At 36.7% G+C, this 25,108-nt stretch overlaps 1 protein-coding gene and 1 pseudogene across 2 annotated transcripts; both read left to right on the top strand.

Moving 5' to 3' along the window:
* Nucleotides 1–6,117: 6,117 nt before the first annotated feature.
* LOC111398614 (carbamoyl-phosphate synthase large chain, chloroplastic-like) lies at nt 6,118–13,457 on the top strand. 2 transcript variants are annotated; one of them, XM_023025607.1, is made up of 6 exons: nt 6,118–6,257; nt 6,376–6,542; nt 7,064–8,458; nt 9,329–10,021; nt 11,486–13,055; nt 13,133–13,457. In XM_023025607.1, exons 3-5 carry the CDS (start codon nt 7,136–7,138, stop codon nt 13,034–13,036), a joined length of 3,567 nt encoding a protein of 1,188 aa, XP_022881375.1. In that variant the 5' UTR covers nt 6,118–6,257; nt 6,376–6,542; nt 7,064–7,135; the 3' UTR covers nt 13,037–13,055; nt 13,133–13,457. The 2 variants fall into 2 exon arrangements, with proteins under 2 accessions (XP_022881375.1, XP_022881374.1); XM_023025606.1 differs by lacking the exon at nt 6,376–6,542.
* Nucleotides 13,458–14,412: 955 nt separating this feature from the next.
* On the top strand, nt 14,413–24,196 carry LOC111398613 (annotated as a pseudogene).
* The last annotated feature ends 912 nt before the right edge of the window (nt 24,197–25,108 follow it).

Genomic DNA, 25,108 nt, shown 5'->3' with positions numbered 1-25,108 from the left:
TTGCTTTGTCTTCTGATGTAGAAAAATTCCAAGTCCTGGCAAGTATTCAAAGTTTCCACATTCTCATGTCAGGGCCTTTTTGTCATTTTTGCCATTCAATTGATTACCAAATTGAACACACAAACTCACCTACCACCGTAATCTCCTTCAACCCGAATGCAATCGTCCCAACACCAGAAATTGACATCGATTGGAATTGCCACAGGTACCCGGCCTTAATCAATTGTCTCCCTCACAGAAGTAAAGATTTTAAGTTTCAATCATTGGGACACAAACCTTCCACCACTGAATCGATAGTACCTAAAAATGGACGACCCATCACTTTAGCTGTAGAAGAGAAGTTCCCGTCGACTACCTTCCGATCGACCATGAGAAAGGAACTGTCGCAGCTTGCAGCAAAACTCCAAGGCATCAGCTCTTTCCCACTACCTACAACCTGCAGGCACGCCATTTGTCCAATCTTGCAGCCGACGGTGAGATTTTCAATTCACGCCCATTGACTAAACTTCAATCCATCGCAACTATGACGTTGGTCGAAATTGCTGCACACGAACGTCATCCACAGTCATCATTCCTCTTCACCCGTACGAATTGCCATGGGTCCCATCTACTCTTCAGTACAGTTGATCTCCTATTACAAAGTTTTTTTATTAAACTTATTGTTCTATAGACTCTTTGTACAAATCGTGGTTCACCTATGATATATTCTCAATCTCTTGCCACAGTCATTGAAATACCCGAACTTGTCAACCTCATACGCTCCTCCTGATCAGAGACAGCCGGGAGCCTGTAAGAATGCGCAATGGAATTCTTATGAGACGAAGATATTTATGTCCGCTTGAGATGGCTCATCGTCGAAGGACACCGAAATAGGAAGCGTTTCACAAAACACGGCTGGGAGACACTGGTTCAATTCCAACTCTAGGCATAATTGGACCAAGCAGCAATTAAAAAATTGATGGGATGCTCTTCGCCTGAAACACAAGAGAATTGAGGAGTTGTTGAACTCCAGCGGCATTGTGTATGACCCATCGACCGATAGAATTGATGGACGGAGGAGTGGTGGGCTTGAAAGATCAAGGTACCATCGTTCTGTGACTCATCGACCGTTTCCAGGCTTCTGTATGAGATTTGAATCTCTTGTGGTTGTTTCATTAAATTCATTACGCATGATTTTCTGTTAAATGTCATAAATGCTGGTCATTTTGATTTTCGATGAATGCGTTTGCTTTGTGAGTGACTGGAGTTAGATGTGTCTGCGGTGTAATGAGGACGATTTGAACGAAAGCCATTTCCATATCATCATTCTTGTGTTCATGTATTCACCTGTTTGCTGAGATTTCATTTTTCCATTGGTTCAACCGAGTAGGAATTACATCGGGCTAAACCTAAAAGCATTCTGTTAATGCAATTTTTTCTTGGGAAATTACGATTCAACTCCTTTATGCTTCCATCCATGCATTTCATTCATATGTGTTTGTATAACATATATGATGACACTGTCCGTTTGTACTGGCACATGAGAATTAAGGACAACGATTGTCGCCCGGTGTACTGCTATAAGGCTCTGTTCGAGGACGCATTCAATAGTGATAGGTATGCAGTCACACCGATAAAGCTCTGTCGAACTGGGTTCACGATGTTCAAAGACAATTGATATGAAGAACACCGTGATGAGGTTCCAATTGATATCGAGAGCAGTGGATCAAGTGACGAGCCTGACGCACTAGACGGGGCTGCAGTAAGCATAGATGTGTCCTGCTTGCATAGCAAGGACAAGTGGAATTCTGACACTGGGAAGAAAAAAGGGAAGAAGAAGAAAATTACCGCATACGAACTTTTGTACTACGTCGATTGGGCGACGACAGCCAGTGAAAATGTTGTTGTCAAAATTGACAGCTCTATTGGCCCTACTGTGACCAACCCGAAGACCTGTAAAAAGGAGTTGTTGTCGAAGGTCGACTAGAAAAGAGAGCAGATCTATACTTCTGGACGTGCACTTACCTGTCCCAAACGCACAATAGGGAGATATTGGACATGCAGGACAATGCGAATGAGAAATTTGCGTTGGTCGAGTGGAACTGGAAGGAGTACAGGAGAGCACAACCCTGATGATATTGCAGTGAGTTATCAATTTGTCGTTTTCTCTAACTCTGTGTTATGAAAACATTTGGTCAAACTTCGTTATATATTAACTTTTTATGTCAGACGTACTGTTGCATGCCACGTAAATGCCAGTGACAACAACTTTGGTTATCATACGTCCTTAGTACGCTTGGCTACAAAAAATGTTGATCTCCATATATTCGCACTATGAATGCCTACAAAACAAGCAGTTGGATGTTTGTTAATTTGTTAAATAAGTAATTGAAGCATAACAAGTACACTTCACATCACTAATGTCTTTCACTTTAATTGGTTGGGAATACTTGCAGTAGGTATCACAACTTCCTGTCATTGGAAAACAATTATTAGAGGTATTCGTCTATAAAATAGAACACATACGTACTCATTATTACATACTCTCGAAGATTGAGTTGGGAACAACATATGTTGCTTCTTCGAGGGGTTTCGATAACTTATTCCAAATCAGTGGTATGGCACATTTCAATATCAGTTGCATGTTGTTGCTGGACTCCGATAATGAGGATGAACCTAGGGAAGAGGCATTTATGGTAGAGCTACAAACGGATATCATTGAGTGGTTTCGATAGTGTCATATGAACTCAGTTGCATTGCATAATTACTACAGCCAACAGAGACGTAGGATTTGTAGATTTCCATTCACACGGAACGGTCATATGTTCATGTTAGATGCCATGGCATGTAATCCGCAACAGTGCTATGCAAAGTTCCGTATGTATCCACCAATGCTGCGAATGTTCACGCACATCCTTCGCGACCAGTTCGGGTTGTACACTTTGCAACAAATACATGTGTATGAGCAAGTCAATATGCTTCTTTGCATTTTAGCTCATGGAAAAGGCTATAAACAGGTACAGATGCTATTCAATCATTCGTTAGAACTGTCCGACTCTACTTCAAACTAGTGCGTTGAGCAATCCTACAGTTCTCTAGACTCATAATTCAACCTAATCCTAATATAATCACGGTGCCGAGCATCACGTACCAGATCAAAACAAATATTCGTTGTTTAAGGATTGTATTGGTGCAATAGACGACACGCATGTGAAAGCCATCCTCCCACGAGACCAACGAGTGAATATTATCGGACGAAAGGGATTTCCAACACAAAATGTGCTAGCTACTTGTGATTTTAACTTGTGCTTCACATTTGTTTTGGTGGGTACAGTTGGCAATTATCATGATGCCAGAATCTTGGCTGGGGCAATACACAACCCTGCGATTCACTTCCCACAACTAGCACTTGGAGATTTTTATCTGGTAGACTTGGGGTTCGCTCACAGACTGAGGTACACGACACCTTATAAGGGTTCCGATACATTGTATCATTTCAGCAATTTTACAACGCAGGGACAAGTCGTAGGCGTAAGTTTCGAAATGCATGGGAGAAGTTTAATGTCAGACACTCGTCGTGCAGGAACATAATTAAACTTGCTTTTGGGGTTTGGAAGAATCGTTGGAAAATACTCGATCATATGCCGAGTTATAATTTCAAAGTGCAAACGGCTGTTGTAATCACAAGTATGGGTATCTACAACTTCCTTCGACGGGTGGGGTGGGGTGTGGTAGACGAAGCATTTACTAGAGCGGAGACGGATCCTGAAGTAGCAAAGGTGGAGTTTCCGGACGAAAGGGTTGAAATTGAAGTTGAATTGCATGCACCGGAAGTCGCATGAAATGAGTGGAATTGATTCAGAGATTATTTGGCACAACAATGATTTTGGTTGTTTATGTTTCAATATTTCTATTACTTGAAAACATTTTTCCATAACGAAGAAACAATTTAATTGCAATTTTTCCATTTGTCGAGCATAATTATTTCGCAAGCGACGTTGTGTTTAAATTGATTTTGAATGGATTTGGAAAGACGAATTACGTACACTCAAAGAGAAATGTACATCTCCAAAAAATTGCAATCCTTCTTTTGCGGATTTGTATTTTGGTGGGACCACCAACTTGCAATAATGGTTAGAATTAATGGTGTTGGTTTTGAATGGTCAAACAAAAGAGGCCCTTCACATATTTTTTAAAGTGGGAGGCATGTAATGGTAAAATGGACAAGCAATACATTTACTTTGCATTGAATGACATGTGTGGGCCCGTGACTTGACAGGAGAACCAATTCTCCATTTTGCAAGAAGCAACACCAGACGGTCCCATGATTTTGCTTGATTTTGAAATGTGAAATAGTGTGATGTGTAATGTAACACGTGAAGTATGTGACTTCATATGAGTACACAGTGTAATATGTTACATTACATTGAAAACAAGTTTGATGCATAATATTATATGTTTAGTTTAAGTTTTAAAACATACATTATGATCATAATTGATTTTGAAGTGAGACGTAACATGGTCGAATATATCATGATAGCATTTCGAGGAAGGTTAGGACGGTTAGTAAAGAAGGTGAACAAGGCCATTTAGAAAATCTTTTTATGATATCGAACACCTCTTTTTCACATTATTTATTTGGAACATCTTTCCAGTGCTACTCATGAGTACTTAATAGATGTCACAAGAAGTTAGAAGTTGCGAAACATACAATAATCAAGAAATAATAATATTAATTTTGCTTAATTTTAGAAGAATGTTTAGCAAGTTTTGATTATTTATGGTTCAGCTACAAAAAAAAAAAAAAACTATTTTTCTCTTTCTTTTCTATGATTTATAGTAGTTATAATATACAAATTAATGTATAGTATTTCATGAATTATTTTTGGGTAATTGGCACAAAACGTCCTTACCTTTCAAGTCTATTGTGGAAAACGTCCATACCTTTCATTTTTTGGCATTTTTGCCCTCATTTCAACCTTTCTTTGTGCTGGACGTCCTTCCGTCCATATTCCGTTAGTTTTTCCGTTAATTAAAGGGTAATTGGCACAAAACGTCCATACCTTTCAAGTCTATTGTGGAAAACGTCCCTACCTTTCATTTTTTGGCATTTTTGCCCTCATTTCACCCTTTCTTTGCGCTGGACGTCCGTCCGTCCATATTCCGTCAGTTTTTCCGTTAATTAAATACAAAAATACCTTTTTCTTTCCATAAACAAGGATAAAATTGTCTTCACCCACTTTACCCCTTTTTCCCACCATCAACTTAGTCCATAAGTAACAGTAGCAGCGACATGAATCTGAAAATACTTTAAATGATTAAGTTAAATAAAGAAAAAATATCGTGAACACATTATATTTCACAATTCCACAGTTACTGTTGTTGTCATCTTGTGTCACTGGAAAATTTTAGAAAGACATATTAAATGGGTAGTCAATTTATAATGAGTCAAAATGGTGAATGGCTCTTTTTGGCTCAATGGAGAAGATGAATGGCTCATTTTAAATTGACTCATTATAAATTGACTACCCATTTAATATGTCTTTCTAAATTTTTCCAGTGACACAAGATGACAGCAACAGTAGTTGTGGAATTATGAAATATAATGTGTTCACGATATTTTTTCTTTATTTAACTTAATCATTTAAAGTATTTCAAATTCATGTTGCTGCTACTGTTACTTATGGACTAAGTTGATGGCGGGAAAAAGGGGTGAAGTAGGTGAGGACAATTTTACCCTTGTTTATGAAAAGAAAAAGGTATTTTTGTATTTAATTAACGGAAAAACTGACGGAATATGGACGGAAGGACGTCCAGCGCAAAGAAATGTTGAAATGAGGGCAAAAATGCCAAAAAATGAAAGATAGGGACGTTTTCCACAATAGACTTGAAAGGTAGGGACGTTTTGTGCCAATTACCCGAATGTTTAACGGAAAAACTGACGGAATATTGACGGAAGGACATCCAGCGCAAAGAAAGGTTGAAATGAGGGCAAAAATGCCAAAAAATGAAAGGTAGGGACGTTTTCCACAATATATTTGAAAGGTAGGGACGTTTTGTGCTAATTACCCAATTATTTTTATTCTTTCGATTATAAGTTAATTTTTTGGAAAAATATTTATAAAGCCCAGTTGAAAGGCAGGCCCATGATAGGGTAACCCATGTCTGTCAAGCAAAAGGAGAAGAGACGCTTAGGTTTCTTTCATCACTCTCTCGGCACTAATTGATCTTACGCTGCAGCGATTTCTACTCAACTTCTTCACCCCCAAACTTGGAAGGTAATATAGGATTGTATTAGTGTTAAAACGAGCTTCATACGTTGAAATGGACTCGATCAGTTTGTTGTGAATGATTTAATTTGAACTCAACTCCTTATAATTTATTTTATTTTTCCAGAATTGTTGTTTCTTGATGGCAATCTTTCTCTGGCAGCAGTGGTTTTTTCAGCAATATTTCTCTTGAATTTTTGATGCGGTTGTTTATCGTTTTGCATTGCCTTAAAAACTGGCTGTCCCTCAAGTGTAACAGATGAAATACACTGGACCAAAATCCAGTCCACCCCTGTAATTTTATAACAATCTGATAACAAAGTTGTTTATGTACGTACACGAGTTTGATATTCACTGATTGGACGATACAGTAGTGTTTCTCACGGATGTTGCCAGTTACCAAAGTCTTTTTCGCCAACATGTGTCCAAATACAAGTACAAAACTTTAGCAACCGGTTTGTGTCTGTGTCTAGGTTGGGAAGGGTCTTTCATCTATCATTAATCTGCAATTTTATTTTATTTTATTTTTTTAAATCATTTGCTTCATTAGACACCAACATACCTTTATGTGATGTGCTTGTATATATCAAGTTGAGAATGGTTTGTAATCTATCATTAATCTGCAATTTGTGTGTGTTTTTTCCTAAATCATTTGCATATAACCGTTATGTGTCTAAAGTTGGGAAGGGTCTGTCATCTATCATTAATGTGCAATTTTTTATTTTTTAAATCATTTTCTTCGGTAGACACCAACATACCGTTATGTGCTTGTATATACTAATTTGAGATTCTTTGTTCCTTGTTTCTTCGTGCAGCTGTTGAATTTTGACCAAAAAAATTAAACAGAAGGGCACAGAAAAAAGGTTGTAGATATTCTGTAAGAGAAAATGAGCCATTGTATGCATCACTGCAATACTGCTTTTTGCAAGCTAATTCAAACTAATCATTCTTTACCATGGCCAAACCTTTTTCCTCGGGTTTTTAACCCTACAAAAGTACAATCAAAGAAGAACTCGATAAATTTGGACGTGCAATCTCTGCCTTTGAAGCCAAGTTGTGTGAAATTGCGAAGTGAGCTGGGCAGTGTTAAAACTAGCGAGGATTCGACAAATGGGGTTTTTTCCAGTGTGCAAAAAGTGGGGAAACGAACAGATATCAAAAAGATTTTAATACTAGGAGCCGGTCCAATTGTCATTGGACAGGCTTGCGAGTTTGATTATTCGGGAACACAAGCTTGTAAGGCCCTAAAAGAGGAGGGATATGAAGTTATCCTGATCAATTCGAATCCTGCAACTATAATGACTGACCCCGATATGGCAGATAGGACTTATATTGAGCCAATGACACCGGAATTAGTTGAGCAAGTGCTTAAAAAGGAGAGGCCTGATGCTCTGTTGCCTACAATGGGTGGGCAGACTGCCCTAAATCTGGCAGTGGCTTTGGCTGAAAGTGGTGCGCTGGAGAAGTATGGGGTTGAGTTAATTGGGGCAAAGCTTGGGGCGATCAAGAAAGCAGAGGATAGGGATTTGTTCAAGCAGGCGATGAAGAACATTGGGGTCAAGACACCTCCTTCGGGAATTGGGACAACTCTTGAGGAGTGTATCAACATTGCCAATTCAATTGGGGAGTTCCCCTTGATTATTCGGCCAGCATTCACTCTTGGTGGGACCGGGGGTGGGATTGCTTACAACAAGGAGGAGTTTGAGCTGATTTGCAAGTCAGGGCTTGCAGCTAGTTTGACCTCTCAGGTTTTGGTTGAGAAGTCTCTGTTGGGGTGGAAAGAGTATGAACTTGAAGTTATGAGAGACTTGGCAGACAATGTGGTGATTATTTGCTCCATCGAGAATATTGACCCAATGGGAGTCCATACAGGGGACTCTATCACTGTAGCTCCTGCTCAGACTTTGACTGATAAGGAGTACCAACGGCTTAGGGATTACTCAATTGCTATTATCAGGGAAATTGGAGTTGAATGCGGTGGCTCAAATGTTCAGTTTGCTGTGAATCCAGTAGATGGAGAGGTGATGGTAATTGAGATGAACCCTAGAGTTTCGAGATCATCAGCTTTGGCTTCGAAAGCTACTGGTTTTCCAATTGCTAAGATGGCTGCCAAGTTGTCAGTTGGTTACTCGTTAGATCAGATTCCAAATGATATTACAAAGAAAACACCAGCTAGTTTTGAGCCTTCTATTGATTATGTTGTAACCAAGGTAATATTCATCCTCATTTCACCTTTTGTTTCTAATTATTGTATTTTGATTTAATCTTTTAGATTCAACAGCATATTGTTTACAAAATGTCTGAAAGTCATCATTCTGGTGTTTAGCTATCTGGAATTCATTATTTAAATCGGTCTGTCCCCCATTCCACTGATTTTTTCATGCTGTATTGCTAAAACTGGGAGATGGATGTCTATATTCACCATGAGATCAAAGGAAGTTTTTCTAAATAGAAAATAAGGAGTTCCCATTCCTTTCTTCTGCCAATATACAAACTTTAGTCTGTGGGTTTCTCCCTCTACCGTGAGTTTTTTCCTCTAGACCGACTGTGTGGTTTTTAAATGTGTTGCTTATAGTTGTTTGTTAGTACTTTGTAGTATTGGACCAATGACTTAAAACCTGATCTCTCTTTTCTCATTTTTCCCACTTGTGTATAGGGGCAAGATGAAGATGGTTAGCATAGATATATAGATGGAAAGAGAGAGTGGAAGGGGAAAGGAGGAAGGATTTGGAGGTGGGAAGAGAGATTTCATGAGCAGAAAATCAATACACTTGACAGAGAAAAATAAATTAAGAGTAGAAACATCCACAGGGGTCTTTATGATGGCTAATTTACATGATCTTCTAACGTTTGGTATTACTTCTATAAGGCTTCTTTTCCAAAAAAAAAAAAAAAAGATTGGTAGATTAGGATAACATTTTCTACTTCCGTCAGATATTTTATCATTAGCAATTTGGTGAGTTATTTCTATTAGCCATTAATACAGCTTTATGATTACTTCTATTAGTATCGTTTTGGCTTCTTATTATATTCACATAAGTTTAAGGAATATTTTCTCTCTTTTTCTGGAAATTCTGTAGATACCTCGGTTTGCCTTCGAGAAGTTTCCTGGCTCAGAGCCAATTTTGACTACCCAGATGAAGTCTGTTGGTGAATCCATGGCGGTGGGCCGAACATTCCAGGAATCCTTTCAGAAAGCATTACGCTCTTTGGAATGTGGCTATTCTGGATGGGGTTGTGCACAGGTCAAGGAACTTGATTGGGATTGGGACCAATTAAAATACGGCCTGCGGGTCCCCAGTCCAGATCGCATCCATGCTGTTTATGCTTCAATGAAGAGGGGAATGAAGGTTGATGACATCCATGAGTTGAGTTACATTGACAAATGGTTCCTCACTCAACTTAAAGAACTTGTTGATGTAGAACAGTATCTTTTGGCTAGGAGTTTGTCACAATTGACAAAGGACGACTTCTGGGAAGTAAAAAAGAGAGGGTTCAGTGATAATCAGATAGCTTTTGCTACAAAATCCACAGAGAAACAAGTTCGTTCAAAGAGATTATCTTTAGGTGTTAAACCTGCATATAAAAGAGTTGACACATGCGCTGCCGAGTTTGAGGCTGATACGCCTTACATGTACTCATCCTATGACTTTGAGTGTGAATCAGCTCCCACTGACAGGAAAAAGGTTCTGATTTTAGGTGGAGGGCCAAATAGGATTGGACAGGGAATTGAGTTTGACTATTGCTGCTGCCACACATCCTTTGCTCTTCAGGTTTGAGTTTTCCATTAATTACACATCGATCTATTTTTTGAGCTCGGTGGCTAATGGGTTGATATTTTGATGATATTGGGCATTCATGTCATTTCTGTGCATATTTGAGTAATATTTTACTGAAGATCTACACGAATTAATCAGTGGAACTGTATAAGCTGTGAATCTGCATGAGCGCACTATTGATATTTGGCATAATTGTGGATATTTCAGATGAGTCAATGGAATGAATGTCTAATTTGAAGAAGAAATGAACTTAACTACATACAACTGTAAGTTTAAGATTTTGAGCTTGTCATTTTATATTTTGCTTTTACCAAAGATGATGTTAACAATCCAGCTATCCAGTTGTAGAAGCTCATTCTCGTTTTTGCTCTCAAGCTTCATATTTGTTATTTTCAAGACCTTTTAATGGAGGATATTTAGCTAGCAGATTCTTGTTTGATTAGTTTTACCCATTCTCAATGACCAGCTACCTTCCCAAATAGAAGTCTTGGATGGTGACTTGTGGATTCCATTATCTCAATCAAATGCATTGTACTTCTTAGTTTAATAGTTCAATCATTGCTATGACCATGTTTACTAACCTTTAAGTGGCTTATTTGCCATCTTATTTCTGCTGTAAAGACATGCTTACTCCAAAGCCAGCCAAGAAACCATGCTTATAAGCTTAGTCAAACATGTTGTAGGCCTCATAATCAGTGATTTGATTGCTCTGCCTGGCTTCTGTGATTTAATCCGCACATACTTATTTGTGCAAAGTTAACAATTTGGCTTTTTAAAAAAATTCATTAAAACAGGTGTACTGTCGTATTTGATTTGAGACTGTTTGACTGGTAGTAGACTCAAATCTTCGAAATATAACTTTCACTGAAATTATAAGAGGTTTTATTGATAATATAAATTTATTATTATTTTTGATTTCTCTTTCATTCTTTAGTAGTGAACTAGTGGTATCACAAGCTCATGATGTATTATTCGATGCATAACACAATGTAATGTATTATTTGTTAATCTTTTATCTTATATTTTTTTATGAGCATATGTAATTATAGTGCCCGTTTGGCAAAACTTATAATTGCTTAAAAGCTAGTCAAACTCTTTTTTTATTCACACATCCCTTAGGATCCACAGCTTGTAATCTAATAAAAGCTTTGCCAAACATGCATGTAATATGCAGTTTACTCGTGATGTTATGTAATTTTTTCATCTTTGCATTTTCTATGCCAGACTTTTTAAGTTACTTTTGTGGAAACATTTAAATTATACTCGTACATATGAAGCACAAATGTATTCAATCGGGTATTGTCTGATTCAATTTTTTCCTATGTTGGATAATATCTGTAATTATCAAAAACATGGTTGGGAAAGGAACACCAGATAGCACTCCTAGATAAACTATTTCTGTTTCATTTGTTTATTCTTTTTCTGATTCTAGAGCTATGATTTTATTTGTTGATGTAGGATGCAGGCTATGAAACAATAATGATGAATTCAAATCCTGAGACAGTATCTACAGATTATGACACCAGTGACCGACTCTACTTTGAACCTCTTACAGTTGAGGATGTTCTCAATATTATTGACTTGGAAGGACCTGATGGCATCATTGTGCAATTTGGAGGTCAAACTCCACTTAAACTGTCTCTTCCGATTCAGCAGTTCCTAGATGACAGCAAGCCTAGGTGCAGAAGTGGTAATGGATTTGTTCGTATTTGGGGGACATCACCGGATTCTATTGATGCTGCTGAGGACAGGGAGAGATTCAATGCAATCTTGAATGAATTAGAGATTGAGCAGCCAAAGGGAGGAATTGCGAAGAGTGAAGAAGATGCTCTTGCCATTGCATCAGATATCGGTTACCCAGTTGTTGTCCGGCCTTCCTATGTTTTGGGTGGTCGAGCAATGGAGATTGTTTATAGTGATGACAAGCTTGTAACTTATCTTGAAACTGCTGTTGAGGTGGATCCAGAGCGTCCAGTTTTGATTGATAAATATTTATCTGATGCAATAGAAATTGATATCGACGCACTTGCTGACTCACATGGTAATGTAGTGATTGGTGGAATAATGGAGCATATCGAACAGGCCGGGGTTCATTCAGGTGACTCAGCATGCATGCTTCCCACAAAAACCGTGTCTTCTTCATGCTTGGAAACTATTAGATTGTGGACTACAAAATTGGCTAAGAAGTTGAATGTTTGTGGACTCATGAACTGCCAATATGCCATCACAACTTCTGGGGACGTTTTCTTGCTCGAGGCTAACCCCCGTGCATCCAGGACAGTCCCTTTTGTTTCCAAGGCAATTGGCCACCCACTGGCTAAATATGCTTCCCTCGTCATGTCAGGGAAGTCTCTTAGTGACTTGTCATTCACAGAAGAGATCATACCAAAATATGTATGTGTGAAAGAAGCTGTTCTTCCATTCGAGAAATTTCAAGGGGCAGATGTTCTTCTCGGTCCTGAGATGCGTAGCACAGGTGAGGTTATGGGTATCCATTATGAGTCTTCAATCGCATTTGCAAAGGCACAAATAGCTGCAGGACAGAAGCTACCACTTTCAGGAACCCTCTTTCTTAGCTTAAATGACTTGACCAAGTCACACCTTCCAGCTATCGCCCGAGCCTTTCTGGGAATTGGATTCACAATCGTTGCAACTTCTGGGACAGCTCGTATTCTTGAATTAGAAGGTTTTCCAGTAGAGCGAGTACTGAAGATGCATGAAGGGCGGCCTCATGCTGGTGATATGATCGCTAACGGGCAAATTCAGATTATGGTGATTACTAGTTCAGGTGACAGTCTTGACCAAATTGATGGGCGCAAGTTGAGGAGGATGGCTCTGGCTTACAAGATTCCTGTTATAACCACAGTTGCCGGCGGTTTAGCCACTGCCGAGGCAATAAAGAGCATGAAAAGCAACGAGATTGAGATGACAGCTCTTCAGGACTACTTCAGTCTTGATAAAGAAGCAGAAAGCAATAAAAATTTGCAGTCAATCTCATCCTCTCTTTAAGTTAAAGATATTCAGTCAGGTAATATTTTTCTTTTGTCTCTGTTTAATTTTCTCAAATCAGTTTTTCTTTTTGTAATCTGTCTTTTTCCTTTGCAGTCTCAATTTGCTGTATTAGAAGAAACTAAGGTTGAAGATGGTGCATCATGAAGGTCACAGATCTGGTCAGACGATATAAAACGTCGCTTTGGGTGGCTGTCGAGTAATCGTCTACTACCTGGTTCTGCAACATAATTGCACTATTCATCTTCCCTTCTCCTTCTCTTATGGTTTTCAGTTCTTGATCAGTGTGTAGATGTATTTGATGTCAAAATGTCGCCTAGACTCGATATCGGAAGTATTTGCTGTGGCCATTAGAACTGAAATTAATTTGTTGTACTTTGCTTTTTGCTATTTATGAAGAGGATTGAAAATTATGGATACATGTTGAGAAGATCTGTTATATTTGTAGACCGGGGAAAGATTTGAGAAATTTTCAACGCTAAATTCAGGTTCGTGGCAATCAGTCTTCTTCTACCTTCTAGGTTTGTAGCCCATTAAAAAGTATTGAAATATCTTTATTTTGAATTAAGTAAAATTGAAAGAAAATAGAAAAATATGTGAAAATGAATTACCATTTCATTTGAAAAAAAAAAAATATTTATCTAGTCTTGAAATTAAAATCCTCACACTGAAGTTTGCCCCTTAAATTTGGCCTCATTAGCTACTTAATATTTCATTTAACATATTTAATTTTTTTCTTCAATAAAAGTGGAATGTGAATATAATTTAAATTTGAGCATTAGAAAATATTTTTAGTAAACTTAGCGATGTTCGAGATCTATTGTTTTAGAAGAAATTTTGTAAAAGGTGATTTCTTAAGAATGTGTTATTGAAAATATAAAGAAAAATTGAATTCGTGTGTTAAATTATTTTAATAAAATGATGTGCGGTTGAAAATGAATTTAAATAAAATAAATTTTAAAGAATGGGATTTACTCTACAAAATAAGAATTGAAATAACAATAATTTGGGCAATGTTTACTTATAATAATTATTGGCAAAATTTATTCCATGTGTTTTGAGTTAAAAAATTGATTAAAATTAAAGTTAGAATTAACAATTATTTTTTATATAATTTCATGGAATCATAGTATCATTCGTTAATTTTTATCGAAATTTATTAAATATTTGATTTTTAAGCCCCTGTTTGATTTGGATAAAACATAAAAAAAGAAAGAATTTTAGTAGATTTTAATAAAAATTAATGAAATATATGATTAAAAAATTGATAATAATTATGAATTCCATAAAATGTATCGTTGAAAAATGAATTTGATGTAAAATGAGTTTTAAAAATTGGGCCAAACAGAGCTTTAGTTTTACCTTATCCGACGCAGAACCCATTGCAGTCATACTTCGACATCCCTCAATTAGCCCCTCCGTTTAAACGTGTCTTCTTTCTTCCGATCCAGTCTCTCTCTGTCGTATATACACAGACCCAGATATACACGTTTACATACATGTGAATCTTGTTTCTCTCTCTCTCTCTCTATCTAGGTTTTCATCAACTCGCAGTTCGTCTCCCAGATCTCAATTCAAATCTCATCTCAATATTTCAATCACAAATTCTTACAATCTAGTATCGAATTCTCAACCATCAGTACCCGGCCCGAAGTTGATCCGTACTAATACTTCAATTTTCGGACCGGAAATCCCACCGACTTGAAAGATGGAGCAGCTGAAGACAATCGGCCGAGAGCTCGCAATGAGCTCCCAAGGTGGTTTCGGGCAGTCCAAAGAGTTTCTTGACCTCATCAAATCCATCGGCGAGACCCGATCCAAGGCCGAGGAGGACCGCATTGTTTTGCGCGAAATAGATACCCTCAAAGCCCGATTATCTAGTCCCAATACCCCGAAATTCAAACTCAAGGAGTATCTAATGCGTCTTATTTATGTTGAGATGCTGGGTCACGACGCCTCGTTTGGTTATATTCATGCTGTTAAAATGACCCATGATGAGAGTTTGTCGTTGAAGAGGACTGGTTATTTGGCGGTGACCTTGTTTCTGAATGAGGATCACGATTTGATAATTTTGATTGTGAATACGATACAGAAGGATTTGAAGAGCGATAATTATCTGGTGGTTTGTGCCGCTCTTAATGCCGTGTGTAGGTTGATTAATGAGGAGACAATACCTGCTGTGTTGCCGCAGGTGGTGGAGCTCTTGGGGCATCAGAAAGAGGCGGTGAGGAAGAAGGCAGTGATGGCTCTCCACAGGTTTTATCAGAGGTCTCCAGGGTCGGTCTCCCATCTCATTTCCAATTTCCGTAAGGTGTGCTTTCTCAATGGATGGGCACTTGAGCATTCGAAAATAGTTATTTAGCTGTTTTTTAGAATATGATTGCATATGTAATGCATTAATGTGAACATGAAAATATTAATATCTTGCAACAATGGGCATAGATGAGCAGGTGAATAATGTGGAATGAATTTTTGTTTTATGCAAAAGCAGTATAGCATCATGATGAATATTTAGTATGGTACTAAATAATTTTATTATTATGTGGTAGTAATTTTGCTTAAATTTAGCATAAATTTTCTCTCATATTATTAGATGGATCGGAAATGAGGATATGTGGAGATAAGTGGACAATTTCTGGAAATTACGAATATAAAAACTTGAATTTATTTATTTAGTTTTACTTTTAATGACTTCAAGCAATAATCCGAGGTTGTTAATTTAGTTTTTCATTATAATGATATTATGTCCTGGTGTCATTTAAGAACGCACTTAAATCATGAATGTTTCCTGAAAGATGAGAGTGGTACACTTGTCTGTGTCTATTGTCAGTTTTACAAGGATATTTGCATGCACGGCAATAAAATAGAGTGACATCAACAATGTGTGATTTGCTTGTGCATAAGGAGATAAAATGTTCTCAATTTCCTAGAAGTGATTGTTGTTTTTGTTGTTGCAGAGGCTTTGCGACAATGATCCGGGTGTTATGGCTGCAAGTCTTTGCCCTCTTTTTGATCTTATTGTGATTGATGTTAATTCTTACAAGGATTTGACGGTCAGTTTTGTCAACATTCTTAAGCAAGTAGCCGAACGCAGACTGCCAAAGAGTTATGATTATCATCAGATGCCCGCTCCATTTATTCAGGTATTCCTGAAACAATTTTTTATTTTATTTATTTATTTATTTTAATTTTTGTTTGGGTATGTTCTCATATACTCAACTTTGAATATTTTATAACTGGAGCAGAATCATACTTGATGGTGTTCCTTCGGGGTAAAAAACCAGGAAGTTACTTCCATTGGCTTCAGTAAACTTCCACACTGCAGTTTCTTATATCTACCAAATATTCAAATCTCATAATTCATTGAATTTTGCCACTAAATTCTATATCATATTTGTTGTTTCTGTAATAGCTGTACAGAAAGAACAATGAATAAGATGAAAATAGGCCAAAAAAATACAAAAAACTATAAAGCACATACCATTCATGATTTTGGTACTTTGGAATCATTGCGTGCTTGGAAAGGCTTTTAACAGGCTGAAAAGATGAAATTGACATTTCGATAAGAACCTTACTGGTTACTACGGTGAACCTAATTCATCAAGGAATTGTCTTTCACTTCTTAAAGCTTTGATACAAAATACCTGGTTTCCAATTTTTCCTCTTCCTTTTTGCATTGAATTTGGATCGATCCTTTTGAAAATTTGAATACTGTACACACATGCATAATCCACTTTGAGATAAAAAGTGGAATATAGAGGATGAAAGGAGCGCAGAGCAAACCTAATTGGGCTGGAAAACTTTTGGATGTGGCTCTACGTGATTATGGTAATTTGGAATCACTGGCGAATTGAAGTATTAAGAGATTCTCTGCATCCTTTAGTTCCATTTTAGTTCTATCATAGCATAAGTTGATCTATTTCCTAAAAAGGATGTGAAATATTTGGAGAGAGGGATTATATTTATTCTTTGAAATGACCTGCAAAAGATAAATATATGTTCTCTCTATCAAATTATGGTACTATAAAGTTCTTGTTCTCAAGTATCTGAATAATTTAATCTCATGTGGTCAGCCCCGTGACATGTGCTACCATCTTACAAAAAGAGGTCACATCTCTTTTTATAGCAACTGAAAATACTGTTTAGCTGCAAAGCATGTGATTTGGTTAGGGCTTCAGCTTAGAATAATACCTAAATTTATATGTTATCTTCAGTTTTCTTTCAATTTATGCATTTGTTTGTTAATTATGCGTAGTTGTCTCCTCTGTTTTGCAGATTAAGTTATTGAAGATTCTGTCACTATTGGGTAATGGCGACAAAAAGTCCAGTGAACAAATGTATACCATTTTAGGTGACATAATTAGAAAATGTGATTCGGATAGTAATATAGGGAATGCTGTTCTTTATGAGTGCATATGCTGTGTTTCCTCAATACATCCCAACCCAAAGTTACTTGAATCTGCCGCAGACACCATTTCAAAATTTTTGAAGGTCTGTACTTTGCAACTTGGTTTGCTTTGCTTTTCCAGTTCATTATACTTATCTTAGTGGCCGTACGTGTATTATAATTATCTCAGTGTGCACATCAGCAATTTAGCTGAGTGCGTAGAAAATAACTTCCCATTGTAAGTTCTAAAATCATACATCTTGCTACTGCAAATTACCAATTGATATACGCCCAAAATATTTATCATTTCAGCTGGAAACTTATTAATTTAATATAATAGATTTATCTTGTGCATTCTAAAAGCAGATTGACCTTAAATTTTCATTAGATGATCCAATTTGAGCATTAATAAACTCTTCTATCTGATGAAACAAGGTTTACTACTGTGTGAAGGTTTTATGGGATGAAAAAGTGGGACTAGGACTGAATTCATATTTGTAGAAGACAAATAATAATTGGAGGAATGTCAAGGTCACTTTGTGTCTGAGATAATGTATAGTTAAGGGGATTAAAGAAAAGTGATGGATAAAAGAGATGTATGGATGCTATATGTAAAAAAGGAAACACCTTGAAAATGAAAAAATATTTCATGACTGAGATTTTCATATTAATTTCACTTCAAAATCTGACATACTTCTCAGAACAGGACCTAGATGATACCCTAAAGCGCAAGACATTTGATCTGCTTTATAAAATGACAAAGTCATCAAATGTAGAAGTCATAGTTGATCGTATGATCGACTACATGATAAGCATCAATGATCATCATTACAAAACTGAAATAGCATCGAGATGTGTTGAACTTGCTGAGCAATTTGCTCCAAGCAATCAGTGGTTTATACAGGTGAAGGACCAATTCATAATGTTTTTATGCTTTTCCTGGTGACTCTGCATCTATATTTGTAAATTTACTAATTTTCTGTTTCTTTTGCTGTGTTTATTCTTGTCAGACCATGAATAAGGTTTTTGAGCATGCGGGGGACCTAGTGAATCCTAAAGTTGCACATAACTTGATGCGGTTGATTGCCGAGGGATTTGGAGAGGATGATGATACTGCAGATAGTCAGCTCAGATCATCAGCTGTATGTATACGTGTTCATTTATTTTTAACAACTGTTTCGAGTTCTGAACTCATTTGTAGCAGTTATTTTGAACAGTCATTCTTTGAGCAATGATTTGTGCATGTATTTCTTTACTTAGTGCATGTAAGTATGCTAGTAATGAATTAAGTAGTTCTGAAAGATTTCATGACTAGCAGTGAGATGATTCAGGAAAAATGCACCTGGCATATTTATGAGATTCTTATTTTTTTTTTTCATTCAATTTGCAATTTAAAGAAGATGCAAGATTCCTTGCAATTATTTATCCGAGAAAATCCGTATTGTGAAAATCATAAATGAGAATCCGACTGAATCAACAAGACTTGTATTTTAATAATTAGAAATCCTGTGCAAGAATGGAAACTAGGCAAGAAAACAAATGAGAAAATTTACAAATTGAATACTAATAAGTATTATGAGAAAATAAATTAATATCTACTTTTTAAATTTATGCCGATAATAAGTGCACATTTAGAAATGTAACTCCCTTGCATGGTATGCAATCTTTTTAGATAGTATTTTACATTAACGTGAAACTTGTCTGCTGTGTTTTTACCATCAGAGATCTCCTTTACCTTCCTCTTCCTTTAATCCTTAGTTTTCTAAAACATCAACATGACATATTATAGTTGTATTTTTGTTCGTCTCTGCTCATAAAGAAGAACAGAATAGATGGGTGAAAGTAATGACCGTGCTCTTTTTAGCACTTCTAATCAGAATAATTTTGTTGGGTACAGGTGGAGTCATATCTTCGAATTATTGGTGAGCCAAAACTTCCGTCTAACTTTCTTCAAGTATGTTCTGTTTACTCCTTTTATTTTTCCATCTATGACCTGTCGCACTTAGTTTTTCATCCTTCCCGTTTTCTCGTTTCCTATACATAAGCCATTGTAGAAATAAATCTTGCATCTGCTATCTATTTACCAAGTCCTTCGTTGCAGGTCATTTGCTGGGTCCTGGGGGAATACGGAACTGCAGATGGGAAGTATTCTGCCTCATATATCACTGGGAAGCTATGTGATGCGACAGAGGCACATTCAACTGATGACACTGTCAAAGTACGTTTTTATTTTATATATGCCCATTGAGTGATGCAACACATGAATTTATCTTGACATGAATGGAGACTGTGGTGGTCTACATATAAAAAGCGATACTCTTTTCATTACATACAGTGAATTTACTAGTAGCTTTCGGCTGCACTACATTTTGACAACATATTTTGATTGGTTAAGAGCAGTCCTACAACTCAGTGTAAATGCCTACTCAAATAGAACATGCTTGTAGTTGTTTCTCGTAGATATTGTGATATTCATATACAGTGTGTGAGCTTAAATGGAATAAGATTTCATTGACATTATAATGAAATGATTTCTTTTGAGTATGCTTTTCTGATTGGTATCCTGCTTATTTTGAAGGCATATGCGGTAACAGCACTCATGAAGATATATTCGTTTGAAATAGCAGCAGGGAGAAAAGTGGACATGCTACCTGAGGTAGGAAATGTAACCCATATCTATGTTTGCTTTGACATGCCAATCTGATGTCCTTGTCACGTACAAGCTTGCTTTGCTTGAAACTTAAATGTTCATGTAGCACTAAACAATTTATACTTCAAATGATTGAAAATATAGAATTTAATCACTTTCATTTTCTCATGTACACCTGAGTTCTTTGTATTATATTATGATCAACATGTTACTTTACTGTAGGACATGCTCGTGTCGTATGCTTTTGGTGTAGATTAGGCATACCCCATCTGAAATCATTAGCATTCATCAGGCATTAAATGACAGTATGGCATAATGATTGCACTTTCACAATTTGCTGTCGTAGGATGTGCATAAAGCATTTTAAGCCTCCACATTTTGTTTTAAAGAAATGATATTAACAATATAATGTTCTTGTTGGTGTTCTCTTCTTGCCTTGGTTTATGCTACATAACCTCGTGGTTCAACACTATGAATGGTAAAATAATGTGAAAAATCTGATCTCTCTATGTATTTAACTGAAAATTGAATCTGTTATCCCTCTTCCATGGGTACCTTAAATATGTTTTTGCATCAGGAAAATATTAATTAGTAGAAAAATATGAATTCTAATCTAATCCAACTTTGTGATTATTCAAACTCGAGATATAATATTTGGATGGATATCTTGCTTGCTGCAGTGTCAATCCTTGATTGAAGAATTATTAGCATCCAGCTCGACAGATTTACAGCAGCGTGCTTATGAACTTCAAGCAGTCATTTGCTTGGATGCTCGTGCAGTTGAGAACATTATGCCAGTGGATGCAAATTGTGAAGACATTGAGGTGATATTCATCTTTAGGGCAAATCTAGTTTCATTACATTATTCTGGGACCATGACTGTTATAAGAATGCACTCTTTTATCTTTCTGATAGAGACTTCTTAAGTAGTAACCGTGACAGTAAAAACGCTATTTTTGCTTTCTGCTTGATATATGTCATGTATATGAATGCGTATTTCCTGCTTGTTTCTTAGTTAGTCAGATGTTCACCTACTTTGTATGCTACCTCTTTCTGTTTAATTTCTGTGGGATATGCTGTAAAATCTCTGTACATTTAGCCCGTGTTTAGCTAAAAAAAGTTGATAAAAATCAAAAGAAAAATCAAACTCAATAAATAATTTTAACCACACATTTCTTGGGCCCACAACTTTTATCAACTTTTCAACCACACATTTCATCAACATTGATCAAAATCTACTAACAATCTGATTTTTAGCAAAGCCAAAAAGGGGTTTAGGATAATTTTAGCATAGTTGAGTTGAAACTTGTTTTCTTTTGCAAGCCTCTCAAATCAATTATCCCAATCGTAAAAAGTAGCAAATATGTCGGTGTTTGTACGCCGACCTAGTATCTGTAGCCCTGGAAGACACTGCTATAAAGGAGATTGCTAGAGACAGATATAAATTCCACTTGCTCAAGAAAGGGCAATATTAAGCCCACCGTTTGGTTCTGATTTTTCGAGTCAAAAAATCAATATTTTGACCGTTACTTAACATAATCAGCTGTCATTTTTAACCTTTTCACTGACATGTGTGACCTACTTTTCTCTCTAATGGTCAAAAAATTGATTCTCATAATCAACACCAAACATGCTCTAAACTTTCAATACAGTTCTTAAGTGGGGATATTTGCCTTCTTTTTTTAGGAAAGTGAAATAGGAAGAGAAGGAAAATGTAATTAAAAGAAATAATAGGCTGTAGCAGTTATCATTTTGAAATTTGATCAGAAATATGGGAAGAACGCATTCTAGGAATTCAAATTTGCTTGTGTCCTAGCCATAGTGCTGTTGATACAGCTAGTTGCTTAAAGTTTCTACGGATCTGAGACAGCCTCTTCACGTAATTAAGCCGAGATGGTCTATTTGTCCAGCTTGCTTTTATTTTAATACTGGCAAAACTGGTAGCAGAATGGTAAGAGTTGTAGACTTGGATGTGCATGGATCTCCATGGTTTGTGGGCACAGAGGAAGATCCTATACCTGTTTAATCTCATTTAATATACAAGTTGGATATTACCTTTTCTTTCTTAAGTTGTCCCACAATGTAAATCACTTCATTTTTTCCCACACTATATCAGTTATATTCTGAGGACAAAATGCTCAAAAGTAGTGCCTGGCACCCAGTGAATAAATGATATTACTAAAACGATAAAACAATAATAATTTTTTTGTACTTCAGCCCCATGATACTCAAGCTCCCACAAATTGGCACTCAATATGATCGTTGGGGTATACTATTTTACTTATTAAACCACAGAGGCGACTTTGAGTTATACAACAATAAGCATGGTACCATATGATATTTTTCACAATTATGACTTTCCTTTGAAATTACTGTTGCATTATGTATTGCATTTAAGAATAATAAGACAGTCGTTCCGTTGCTTTGAAAATATCACTGAAGAATCATGAGTCTTTTCAGTATTCTGAGTTTCTTTACATGGCTTGTTGTATATCTACGTTTTATATATATTATGAGTTTTGTTAATTGGCTATTGTTCACATAATATTAATTGCTATTTGACAATTTTCACTCAATAAATTTGTTTTAGTGATACTTGTAGCATCTTAAATTTTTGCAGATTGACCAGAACCTTTCATTTCTTGATGCTTATGTCCAAGAATCACTGGAAAAGGGAGCTCAGCCTTACATTCCTGAGGATGTACGCTCCGGATTGTCAAACATTAGTAACTTCAGAAGCCAAGATCATGAATCTTCAACACATGCTCTTAGGTTTGAAGCATATGAGCTTCCTAAACCCTCAGTACCATCAAAAGTTCCCTCAGTACTGTCATCCTCAGCTGAACTTGTTCCCATAACTCAGCCATCTTATGTTGCAGAAGTCCACCAACCTGCTTCATCTGCTCCAACGGTCTCTAGTTCAGGCTCATCCGAACTCAAGTTACGGCTAGAAGGTGTTCAAAAGAAATGGGGTCGTCCTGCTTTCTCCTCTACCACACCATCTCCTTCAAGCAGTGATACCTTTGGAAGTAATAATGGGACGACTCAACATGAGTCAATAAGCAGTACAAAGTCGAAAGTACACAATGTCTCTTATGATTCAAGGAAGCAGCACACTGAGGTTTCATCAGAAAAGAAAAAATTGGCTGCTTCTCTTTTCGGAGGAGCATCAAAATCTGACAGAAAACAATCTTATTCTGGCCAGAAGGTTTCAAAGACCAACAGTCATGCTTCAGACAAGTCTATTATAGCCGAGGCTACTAGTTCATCTGATACTGCTGCTGTAAGACCAACATCCCAATCACCTCCAGACTTGCTAGACTTGGGTGAACAAACTGTTACTAGCAGTGCACCGTCTGTAGATCCTTTCAAGCAATTGGAAGGTCTTCTGAATCTAACACAAGACACGACCAATCTAAGTTCCAGCGGAGTTAGCATGCCCGATGCACCTGATCTTATGTCTATCTATGCAGACATGTCTTCTAGCAGCCAGAGTACTACTGTTGCGCCACCTCCAAATGTGACCAAAGCACATCTGGCAAAGCAACCAAGCAAGGGATCAAATGTTCAAGAATTTTTGGAGAAGGATGCACTTGTAAGGCAAGTGGGTGTGACCCCATCTGGTCAGAATCCGAACTTATTCAAGGATTTGCTCGACTAGAATTTTGTTGAATGGATACATCATATGCTGCTTGATTAGGTTTTTCTGGAGAATTATCATTGTTTGGTTGAGGTAATGTTTTTTCGAGCAACTGGCTAAGAGATGGTGATTTTGGTCCTATGAGACTAGTCACAGTTCACACCGAGGAATTTAGAGGACCCTGATAGGAGTGCAGCAAGCGGCATCCATATGTGGCAGTAAAACCTTGTGCTACTTCTGTATCTCTTTGCAGGAAATCTTTAGTGTACGTAGAAATACGGTGTTTGTGTAAGAAGATTACTGGTTCTTGGAGCCACATAGCACTTTTTGTGCATGTTTTGCACTGCTGAGGGATTTCAATGAGGACCTTTTTTTTGCTGTTGTGATTTCCATGCATGTAACTTGACATTCATTTTATGTTTTGATTTTCTTGTTCCTGGAGCCATTTTTCCAGATGACTGTGTACAATAATTTCTTGAGGTTGTTAAAAATTTAATAGACTTCTCAATAGAATTATTATACTAAAGATGGTGACTTTATTTGCTTATGGACAAAATATTTAAGGGACCGTTTAGCTTGACTTTTGATAACTAATTAAATGAAAGTATTTTTTTAGTTGGACGAGCTTTAAGAGGAAAGTTGGTTTAATGTGATTTCTTTTAAAAGTACTCCTGAAATATAAAGCTCTTTTAAGATTTAATTTTTAAACAAAAATTAAGGTTGTTTTATCCAAAAAGTCTTCTGCAAAAACAAAATTCATGTCAAACATATCTAAGCATAAGTATCAAAACATTCTTTTAATATTTCCTAGACAGATGAAGTCTAAATAACAAATTTGTGCATATGGATACAATTGAATTTCACAGGAAATCTGTTAGAAGATGAAAATATGAAAATGGTAGATAAGGTAACTGCTAGGTTTCGAGAAAAACAATCATAAGTTTTTATAGAGAAGTTTGAATTGAGAATAGTTAAGTTTCTTAGAAATGGATCCCCTCCATGCGAGGGGTGGACATCACATTATGTGTAAGAAGTATTTTCCTTCTTAGAATACTCACTTCGTAACATTTCCAATGTCATATTATTTGCTAAAGAATATGTTTATTATATCGTTGTCAGAAATCAATTGAAAGTAACCTAAAATTAGGGATGACAATTTGAATCGTTAAAATCGAAAATCGCGGTTAACCGGAACGAATGGGGCGAAAAAACTGAACCGATGGTGCAATGAGACGGATATGATATTTGATTTTAATGAACCGGTTCGTGACGGTGCGGGTATGATATTTATGCCGTCGAACCGAAACCGAACCGATTACCCGCTTAAAAAAAATCATTCTTTTATTAGGGATGACAATGTTTAGTGAGGAGAAAGTTGACGAAGAGATACATTTT

This window comes from Olea europaea, chromosome 8 (genome assembly GCF_002742605.1).
Source record: "Olea europaea var. sylvestris chromosome 8, O_europaea_v1, whole genome shotgun sequence".
NCBI lineage: Eukaryota > Viridiplantae > Streptophyta > Magnoliopsida > Lamiales > Oleaceae > Olea > Olea europaea.
Note: the sequence above shows the minus strand (reverse complement) of the source record. Positions and strands in the feature narration are given on the sequence as shown.